Source organism: Colius striatus, chromosome 13, assembly GCF_028858725.1.
Source record: "Colius striatus isolate bColStr4 chromosome 13, bColStr4.1.hap1, whole genome shotgun sequence".
Classification (NCBI taxonomy): Eukaryota; Metazoa; Chordata; class Aves; order Coliiformes; family Coliidae; genus Colius; species Colius striatus.
In genome coordinates this window covers 6,443,297-6,453,736 of record NC_084771.1, presented here as the reverse complement: position 1 = coordinate 6,453,736, position 10,440 = coordinate 6,443,297, and the positions used below count along the sequence as shown (strand labels likewise).

The 10,440-nt window shown below is 45.6% G+C and overlaps 1 protein-coding gene across 1 annotated transcript; it reads left to right on the top strand.

The window, feature by feature from the left end:
- Window positions 1-3,869: 3,869 nt before the first annotated feature.
- Window positions 3,870-8,944, top strand: PGRMC1 (progesterone receptor membrane component 1). The gene is made up of 3 exons (XM_062006416.1): window positions 3,870-4,297; window positions 6,344-6,499; window positions 8,604-8,944. Exons 1-3 carry the CDS (start codon window positions 3,976-3,978, stop codon window positions 8,702-8,704), a joined length of 579 nt encoding a protein of 192 aa, XP_061862400.1. The 5' UTR covers window positions 3,870-3,975; the 3' UTR covers window positions 8,705-8,944.
- Window positions 8,945-10,440: the final 1,496 nt, after the last annotated feature.

The window sequence follows — 10,440 nt, the reverse complement described above, 5'->3', positions numbered from 1 at the left end:
GGGCAGTAATAGCCACACTACACCAGCTGTGAGAAACAGGCAGGTATGACAGAGCTTGCCTACTTAAATTTATCAGATGGTGTCACATAATATGTTGTCTCTCCATAGAAGCCTTGAATTCCTTGCATCCTTGTAAAGCACACTTAATCTTGCATTTTAGTTTCTTTATTTAGAGAATTCTACGAATTCCAGGAGGCCATTGGATCACAAGGTAAAAACTCTCTGTGGCTGCTCCTTGATGTTATAAGCTGTTTGTAATGCAATTCTATGGTAGGTTAGTGATGGCTCTCAGATTCTTGGGCAGGAGTTACAAATCAGACTTTGGGCTGGACAGTAAAGATCTAACTTGCCTGAGGTTTATTCATCACCAGTTCTCAGTAAGCTCAAAGACTAAGATATCTCGTTTCTACTTCAGAAACCCTGGATCCTTGCAAGTTGAATGAAAGCCTGCAACATTTCCAAGTGACCAGCAGCTCTGCGAATCTCCTAACAAGTAATGCAAATCAGGCATCTTTGCCAACTTCTGAAAACTTTCTTGCAGTCATAGTTTGAAGTAAAAATGTTAATCAGGTAAGTTAGAGAAAAGAATTTCTGTGGAGGTCTTCCAAAAGAACAATGAGAGAATGCGAGGACCAAAACCAACTTGGCAACAGTGATCCCTGTGTGCTCGGCCAAGGTAAATTGTAGAACTTAAGCAAAATACACTTTGTTTAAAAGCATTAAATATGCTCTAAAAGGTTCATTAAATCTACCAGACAAGTTCCAAAATGGAACAGTAGTAAGATGAATGCTGAGATGTTGTAGAGCTAATTTTGCATCTCTAAGAGATTTATGGTGGTAATAATAATAATAATAATAATAATAATAATAATAATACAGTAGGAATATTTTTAAACTTAATTAGGATTTGCAAGGGAAGTTATCTGAGTTCCAATGTTTTCTTCAATTAATAAGAAGAGAGCATTATATTAGAACTGCTTTATCAACCCATCTCATAGATGTTGTTAACAGAATGGTTTCAAAGAGGAAACTATTGTTGTCTATAGAATGGAGTGGGAAACCTGTGTGGGAGCACAGATAATGCCTGTGGTATTTAACTGGAGCTGGGGCCAACTTCCAACTAAAACCTCAGCTCCATTTAAAGCTTTGGCATTTAAAGGAATTGCCAAGTAAGTTTGCTAGCAAGAAATGTATAGCAAAGAGATCATGAATTTAGGTAATTTGGGTAATTTGGGGCTGTTTAGTCTAGAAAAGTGGAGACTGCAGGGAGATCTTATTAACATTTACAAATACTTAAAGGATGGGTATCAGGAGATTGGGGCATCCCTTTTTTCTATTGTAGCTAGCAAGAGGACAGGGGGTTATGGGATGAAGCTGGTACACAAAAAGTTCCACTTGAACATTAAGAGAAAACTATTTCACTGTGAGGGTGAGGGAGCCCTGGCACAGGCTGCCCAGAGGGGTTGTGGAGTCTCCTTCCTTGGAGGTCTTCAAGACCCGCCTGGACATGTTCCTATATGACCTGATCTAGGTGAACCTGCTTCTGCAGGGGGGTTGGACTAGATGATCTCTAAAGGTCCCTTCCAACCCCCACCATTCTATGATTCTAATTCTGGCCGATATATCAATTTCATTTATGCTCATTTATTTCTAAATGTCTGTTGTTATTTTTCCTTCAGTAAGATGCCTTCTGAGGCACATGAATATTTGTTAATTTGCTGCAAGGTAAAAAAAAAAAGAGCTTGAATTTGGGCAACAGTAACTTGCAGTACCAGTGCTCATGCATCAGATAACTTGAGATTCTATCAGTCTTGGCAATGCTTCCTGGCCCTTCTTTATCTAAGAATGAACTGTTCTTGGCTGGTTTCTCTAGGATACTAGGCATAAACAGAGCTTCTTTTTTGTCTCCCTTCAGTGTCTGGTTCACAGTCAAATTCAGGGTTGGTGGTGTTTTAGAGTCTGACTTTTCTCTTGAACAAAATGTATTGTAAAAAATGAAAGAAAGATCTCCCTCCAAATTTCCTTTTTTTCTACCACTATGCCCCTAACATGTAACATCAACACAACAAAATGTAACAGCAGAACTGTCATCTAGGCAACACAGCTCCTGTTTGGATAATTCTAACGTTTCAGAGATTTAGCTATTTCCCTAAATAGGGTCAAACCACAGACCTATTTTATAACCAAATACAAATCTCAAGTCATCAGAGGTTTTCAAGTTAACGCTGGAGATGAAGACAAGAATCAGTGTATACCACAGAAGGAAAGCTTAAGGCCCAAGTGCTGATCAATAAGAGTTTCCTAAATCTGACAGCAGGTGGAACCAAACACCCTACCTTGCAGGAGTCAAGGTGTTAAAACACTAGTACTGAGGTCTTAACTATATCCTAAAAGGCAAAACTCTCTATCAGTTCTCCTGGTGTCCCACAGAGTTAAAGTTTTGCTAACAATGAGAATTAGAAAGTAAATGAAATGCACTGCTTTTGATTTTATTTAACTAAATGTCCCAATTAGATTCAGTAATAGCAGCCTTCATTTGCTGAAGCACTGATACAAGTCACCTGCCACGTTCCAATGCATGATGAGGTTTGGTACACTGCATTTCATTTCCATATGCACCCTGAGTGATATAACTTGCATAGGGGAGACAATCATATTCTAACAGGGCATTGGTTTGTGTTCTTTTTGAAGGATGCTGAGAACACACATTGCAAAGACAACTACTCAGGCCTGAAACGTCACTTCTGCTTTCTCACACCAAGGAGTGCGTGACATTAGTAGTACTCAGCTGCATTCGGGGCTCCAACTGCTCCATGTGAACCCCATATCGAGGAGATACATCGAGTTAGCAATTCTTTCATCGTAAGTGTTACTTCATCAACATTTCCATTGAAAAGAAGCCTGAATAAAGAAGTCCACGGCTGGACACTTCTTTTTCATGTTATAATAGTGCCATCTGGTTGCTGTCTGGGGTGGGGGGGAATAGAGGGGATATTACTCAAGGGAAAAAAAACCTCTAAGTCTGGTATTTTCCTCGGTTTTCTCCTACTTTGAGTTTGGCCCAATTGCTAGTAAGCATTCCTGAAAAGATACTGCCTCAAAAGTGAAGATGTGCCCTGGCACAGGAGGGCGGAGCACAGGGACGGGATCGCCTGGTCCCAGCTGCCCAGCGCATCAGCTTTGACACGGGTCTAACGCAACTCCCAGGTTACTTTTGCCAAAATGTCTCTGAAACTCTGTGCTTAACCTGACCTGAAGCCGCCTGGGCGGAGAATGGCGGCTGGCAGCCCTCCGCGGAGCCGTCTTCACCTCAGCTGCGCAGTGTCAGTTGACGGGCCGCCAGTTCCCCTGCCGGCGCCCGCCATCGCCTGGCTCACAGTACCCCCTACTGCCGAAGGCGCGTCAGGGGCCGCGAGGCGCTGAGCTGAGCTTCCCTCAGCCTGGGGGCGGCAGCCACAGCCCTGCCCGACCTCACCCTAGGCCCGCGCCTCGGTCTGGGCCCACACTCATCCGCGCCCGCCCTCAGCCCAGGCCCGCGCCTCGGTCTGGGCCCACACTCATCCGCGCCCGCCCTCACCCTGGGCCCACGCCTCACCCTGGGCCCACCCTCAGCCCGGGCCCACCCTCAGCCGCGCCCGCCCTCACCCTGGGCCCACCCTCAGCCCGGGCCCGCCCTCAGCCGCGCCCGCCCTCACCCTGGGCCCACCCTCAGCCCGGGCCCGCCCTCAGCCCGGGCCCGCCCTCAGCCCGGGCCCACCCCCAGCCGTGCCCGCCCTCACCCTAGGCCCACCCTCAGCCGCGTCCGCGTCTCAGCCCCCTCCTCCTCTCGCCGACGCCGGTCCCACCCGGCCGCGTCCCGCCCTTCATCCCGCCCATCGGCCGCGTCCCGCCCCTCGCGCGCTGAGGCTGGCCGGCCGCCCTTCCCTACCGCTGCATCGCGCCCTGGTAGAGCCGAGCCGAGCCGAGCCGAGCGCGATGGCCCGCGAGGAGGTGGCGGTGGCCGGCGAGGAGGTGGCTGCGGCCGAGGGGGGCGGGCTGCTGCTGGAGATCGTGGGCTCCCCGCTCAACCTGAGCCTGCTGGGCCTCTGCCTCTTCCTGCTCTACCAGATCGTGCGGGGCGAGCGGCCGGCGGCGCCGGCGGACGAGGCGGATCCGCAGCCGCTGCCCAAGATGAAGCGCCGCGACTTCACGCTGGCGCAGCTGCGGCCCTACAACGGGGTGCAGGAGCCCCGCATCCTCATGGCCGTCAACGGCAAAGTCTTCGACGTGACCCGCGCCAGGAAGTTCTACGGGCCCGGTGAGGGCCGGGGCGGGGGGGGGTCGGCGGCGCGGCGAGATCAGGGCGGGCACAGCACGAGAACCCTCGGCGCTTTGTGCCCGGGATCCATCCGAGGCCGCCGGCCACAGGGACCACGGGGGCCTCGGCGACTTGGCTGCAGCTCGGACCCCGCGGGTGGGACGGCCAGCTCCCCCCGCCGCCCTGCGCAGCCCCGGCTCGGGGGCCAGGAGGGTCGGGGCCGGTGATGGGATGGGGAATTGGTTGCTTGCGGCGCGGGGCTCGGCGTTAGTGCCTAACCCGCTTCCCGACTTGCGGGATAAACGCTCGGCTAAGCTGCCCGTGCCCTCTCGACCATGCTTACGATCCGGAGATTTGGAAAGGATTCGGCTTTCTTAGAGCTGGGAAGGGTGTGCAGAGCTCGTCTTGGGACAAGATCACGCAGCACTAGGAGACCTGCCTCCCCGGGTGAGGCAGAGGGCAGAATTACAGCTGTTGCTTGGGCTCCAAAGTTGGACCTCGATGTTGTAACAACTCTTGACTTTGCCAGCCTACGTTGCTTCATTATTCTTTTTATTCTCCTGGGGCAAGCTACACATACTGCAAGTACCGTGCAGGGTCATGCCTGTTGGCCTGGGTGGCATCGTTGGCTTCAGGTGCCTTTGCCTGATGCTCAGCAGCAGAAGTGTTCTCGCAGTGTTTACATTCCATTTCCAACTTTCAGTGGACATCATTCTTGCATAACATTTATACTAAATACTTAGCAATTTAGATTAAACCAGCTTCCTATCAGGAGTGTGGGCTGTTCAAATGAGCAAAGATTGAATAAGCTATGCAGAAGCTTATAGAGCAGCTAGGGATGAAGGGGGGTTGGGAGTATGTGCACCCAGTATGTGTAAGAGTTTAATCACCTCCACCACACCACTGGGTTTTATTTTTAACAGAGGTCTCCTGTTAAAAGCCTTCTGGAGCTTGCTGATTTGTACCAGGATCTGTCTGGTATAAGCACTTTTGAGCTGTCTAGATTACTGGTAGCTTCACTAGTGAGCTGCCAGTGCTACTCATGACAAGAAGAGCGCAGGAGACACCACATATTTGGAAGCATGGGATTGTTATTTTTGGTCCAAACGTAGAATGGAGTTGCTGAGTGGTGCTGGACTGAAACTGCATTCTGCAGCAGTTTGGATGATGTGGACAGACAGGTTAGATGCAGTTTTTTATTTGTGCAAACTAAAACCCATTTGATTTAAGGACTATGTATCCTTGACAACAGTAAAAGCTGCCTGTTGAATCTAATTTGGTAACCGATGACTGGTTCATCACAGTGTCTGGTTAATCTGGCTTTCATTTTAATGGAAAAGTAAGATTATTTTTGACAAATGTAGGAAAAAGCTCATTCAGGAGCTGTGAGAGATGGCATGTTCTCTGCAGTAACCAGAGTTCACATCTAACTTCTTTAAGTTCCCTGAAGAACTTTCAAAGTCTAGTTGCAACGTGATCTCTCCATTTTCATGCAAAAATGCATTAACTTGCTTCTCATGCAAGCAAGTTAATCATTAAGTTCAGCAAGGATCTGTCTTGATAAAGTGTCTCTATCAACCGTGAGTTGCATGCTTTTGTCATCCGAGTTCATCATGCACAATATCTCCACCACAGTTTCTGTCAAGTCATCCTTTCAGCTCAAGTCAGAAGCTTATCTTAAAAAACCTCCATTTCACCTCAGACTTGCAAATCCTTCCTCTGTTCCTCTTTCTGAGGATGTGTTCCCCAGATTGTATGCTTATTCTTACCCCGTTTGTGTTTTCTGTGCACTGTTGTGTGGTTCCTTGTCCTGTTATTTCAGCAAGCTCAGTATCTTCCCATGGTTTTGTCTTTTATCCCCTTCCTCTTGTTTTCCCTTGTTACCAAGTGGCATAAAACTTTAAAACATTTCAGAAATTTGAGGCACCTCTGACCCACAGGTCAGGGCAGGAACTCATCATCTGTTTCAGTTTGGGGACTGATCCATGAAGATCACACAGCACCCATTACCTCTGTAATAATGCTGCTTATGTTTTTATTTTAAAGAGGGCCCATATGGAATTTTTGCTGGAAGAGATGCATCCCGAGGTCTTGCCACTTTCTGCCTGGATAAGGAGGCTCTGAAGGATGACTATGATGACCTCTCTGATCTCAACGCTACACAGCAAGAGACCCTGCAGGACTGGGAGTCACAATTCACTTGTAAGGAATTTTAAATCTGTTTACAAAGAAGTAGCAAACTAGTGTGTAATAAGGGAAGCAACGGTTTATGGTTCCTGTTACCAGCTGGAGGCATGAGGCTAGAAACTTATATTGAGTCAATACCTCAGTTTACTATTACTACAATGGCTGTTGCTCAAAAGAATTAAGAGAAATGTCAGATTTTCCTTCTGTGTTCTCCCTCCCTCTGCTCCTTACAGAACAGTGGGAAAGATGGAAGCACTCTTGTCATGGGATAAGATCTCTAAGACTACCCACGAACTTGTCAGGACAAAGTTGTCAGGAATTGGAAATAAAGAGCATGTCTTTGATGCACTTAAGACCCCACCTATAGGGATGGTTAGATGATGCTCTGAAAGATGAAGGTTATGCCCCATTCAGCTTCTCAGAAATGACAATAACTTTTGCATTATTGCTTCTTGGGTTTTTTGAGTCTTGAAGCTGGTTTAAGGTAGACCTTTTCCCCTTGGATGCTCTTGACAGAACTTTTTTTTTACTCTACCTAAGTTTTTCTGCGTGGCCTCGCTGGTGGCTTTATCAGATTCATGGACACTCTCCCCCAGAAGGTGACTGGGAATGAATAAATGCCACCTCTGTACTTGCAAGCAGCCTTATGGTTGGCCAGAGTAGCAGAGGAAAAAAGGCAGCTGGCAGGCTTGAGGTGTTTCTTCTGAAGTTAACAGAAGGAAGTCACTTTCGTAGTTGCCTTGTTTTTCTATGCCTAGTACTAAAAGTTTAAAAAGGGCAATTCCAGGTGTTTTGTGTCATGTGCCTCAACTTGCCACTCAAAAAGGTGAACTTTGAACCATGAGTTTATGGAAGTGACTGTGCTGACCTTGTACCATGGCACACCATGGCATGCCTGCTGCTGGGATATTTTTTTTTCTTCTTTTTTTTTAAATCCTGTTGGGCATCTTGTTGATGAGAAAGAGTTCCTCCATATCTCATGATGCCTTTTAGGCAAGTCAACATCAAGGGGTTTATTTCTACGTGGGTAAGACAAAAAAGAAATGTGTCAGTTGTTTGTTGTGATGAATTCTTACATGTGTATATAATTATGATGGAAACTGCATATACAAAGAAGTACTATAGTGGAAATCAAATAGGTTTCTTTTTAAATCTGGAGTTCAGTATTAAAGATTTCCTATTACCAGCAAGAACAGAGCTTTCCTCCATGTAATGTCATTAGAACGTCTCAGTCCTGACCTGATGTGCCACTACTATTTTGGCACTTTTCCTGTCTTAATCAGGACTGTTAATCACGCCACGCTGAATGGCTGTGTTGTAGAAGGAGACTGCTGAAACCAGAACTATGTTGCCAAATGCCTTTTCAAGAGACAGGCAGCAGGACTGACAGTGAACTGCACTCTTTTTTATTACTATGTTCCTAATAAATTTGGCAGTTACTTGCTTTAAATTCTTACTAATTCTAACAATACTAGTCCAAAATACCTGTAGTCAGAGGCATCTTTGTTGAAGTTGACAGCTGGGCAACACAGCATAGCTCTCAGTTCTTACGTCTACATGATTCCATGTTTTTACATGTTCAGAAAGAGATGTAAGTCAGATTTAGCTGCATAATCAGGTAAGAGCCATCTTTATCTTTGGGAGAAAGGTTCTCTTTTCTGTCCTATTGGATGATTTCCACATATATTACAAAAAAATAACCCCCCTTGAAAGCTGTGTGTGCATAACACACGATGTAAAGACCAACAATGCCATTGGTTGAAAAACTAGCTTTGCCATTGGCAAAAGAAAAAAATAACAGAGGATTCTTTTTCTGTAGCTGGATGAATCCCTCAGTTTACATGTGTCTTTACATTCACTCATCTTTTGGCTTAGGCAATAGAAGGAAAATTAGTTACAGTTGCTTTGCATGATTCTTACACTTGCCACAACATTAATAGTAGTTCAGGTAGTTGATTTTGGCTTTTCTCCTTCCCCCTCACCATTTGGAAGAAGACACTGAGAGCTGTTGTATTAACATATAAGCATTTTGTTAATTCAGGAAACAGGCACAGAAATTTAAAACAGATACATCTTCAGGCCAGACTAATGACTTGGATTCTTTTTCTTTTTTTCCCAGTTAAGTATCACCATGTTGGTAAGCTGCTGAAGGAAGGGGAGGAACCCACTGTATACTCTGATGAAGAAGAAAAAGATGCCCAGGATGCAAAGAAAGACTAGACAGTGAGGAACAATCTATTTTTGGATTGTAAGGGATTGTTTGTAACATTCCACTTCTGTTTTACAACTTGCAACAGCAGTGATGCTTCCACCAGGTCCAGAGTAAACAGTGTATTGTTTCTTTTCAAAGGTTTCCTTTTCCAATTCAGTGGTAAACTACTAAAGGTCTGTCTTCCTTTAAACATGCACAAAAAAAGTCTGTAAATGGCAGTGTTGGCAATAAAGGACTATTAATCTTTTTCTTCTGTCACTATTTAGTGCAGAGTAGGTTGATATATAGTTTTTTCATTAACAACCTACCACTGTAGGACACAAGCACACGAATACCATCATGTATGCAACACAAATTCCCTTGGGTTGCCATTCCTTTAAAAAGGGACTCTACTTTAGCTGTCCATGAATTGTGGTGCAAGGTAATTCAATATTATGTAACATACTTTAGCTTTTAAGGAGTTACACAGCAGCTTTCAGGTGAAACACTAATTGCTTTTTAAAACGACAAGAATTTTTGAGAGGTTAAATCCTTCTTACATTACAGAATTAATAAGGACTGATGAATACTTGTGTGTGAAGTCATGCATGATTTTGCATGGATTTATATTCCTTGTTTACTTTTAAGGTGCAACTGAGTGTTACAAGGGTTTAGATACTGAGTGTAATCAGACATCCCTAAAAACCATGTAGACTATGAAGTGCAATTTGACTACTGCTCACTCACTTTTCCTCTTAGTAAAACTCTTCTGTGAATATTTCACCAGTACAGTGACCTGCTGGAGAGCAGCTCTGTGGAGAAGGACCTGGGAGTCCTAGTTGATAACAAACTAAACATGAGCTATCAGTGTGCCCTTGTGAGTAAGAAGGCCAATGGCATCCTGGGGAGCATTAGGAAGAGTGTGTCCAGCAGGTTGAGCGAGGTTCTCCTACCCCTCTGCTCTGCTCTAGGGAGGCCTCATTGCAGTCTTGTGTCCAGTTCTGGGCTCCTCAGTTCAAGAGAGACAGGGAACTTCTAGAGAGTCCAATGGAGGCCCACCAAGATGATCAGGGGACTGGAACATCTCTCTTATGAGGAAAGGCTATGAGCCCTGGGGCTGTTCAACTTAGAAAAGACTTGAGAGAGGACCTCATCAACACTTTTAAACTACTTAAAAGGGTGGATGTCAGGAGGTTGGGATGACACTTTTTTCTGTAGTGCCCAGTGACGGGACAACGGGTAATGGAACACAAACCGGAACACAAAAAGTTCCAGTTAAACATAAGAAGAAAGTTGTTTACTGTTTAGGTGAGGGAGCTCTGGCACAGGCTGTGCAGGGAGGGTGTGGAGGCTCCTTCTCTGGAGGTTTCCAAACCTGCCTGGACCTGTTCCTGTGTGACTTATCAAGGGGAACCTGCTTTAGCAGGGGATTGGACTGGATGAGCTCTAGAGGTCTCTAACCCTGACCATTCTATGATTTTAATTAAATGATATTAAACATGGAAGCTCAGCTGCTCTTGATTCTTAGGCCTAAAAAAAGACTTGCTGGTATGGCATGACTAACAAGTGCTCTTACACATGAAGCTTGAACTAGCAGAAAAACGTTACTAGTCAATGTAACTTACCCAAGCTTCCTGTAGAAAATAACATGGTATAAGCTGCTTCTGTGTGGAGGCCTTTATTGCCTTGGAATGCTGCCATTAAAAGGAACAGCAATCTCATGCATAACCAGCAATGCTATGGCTGGGGACCTGACCTTTAAACG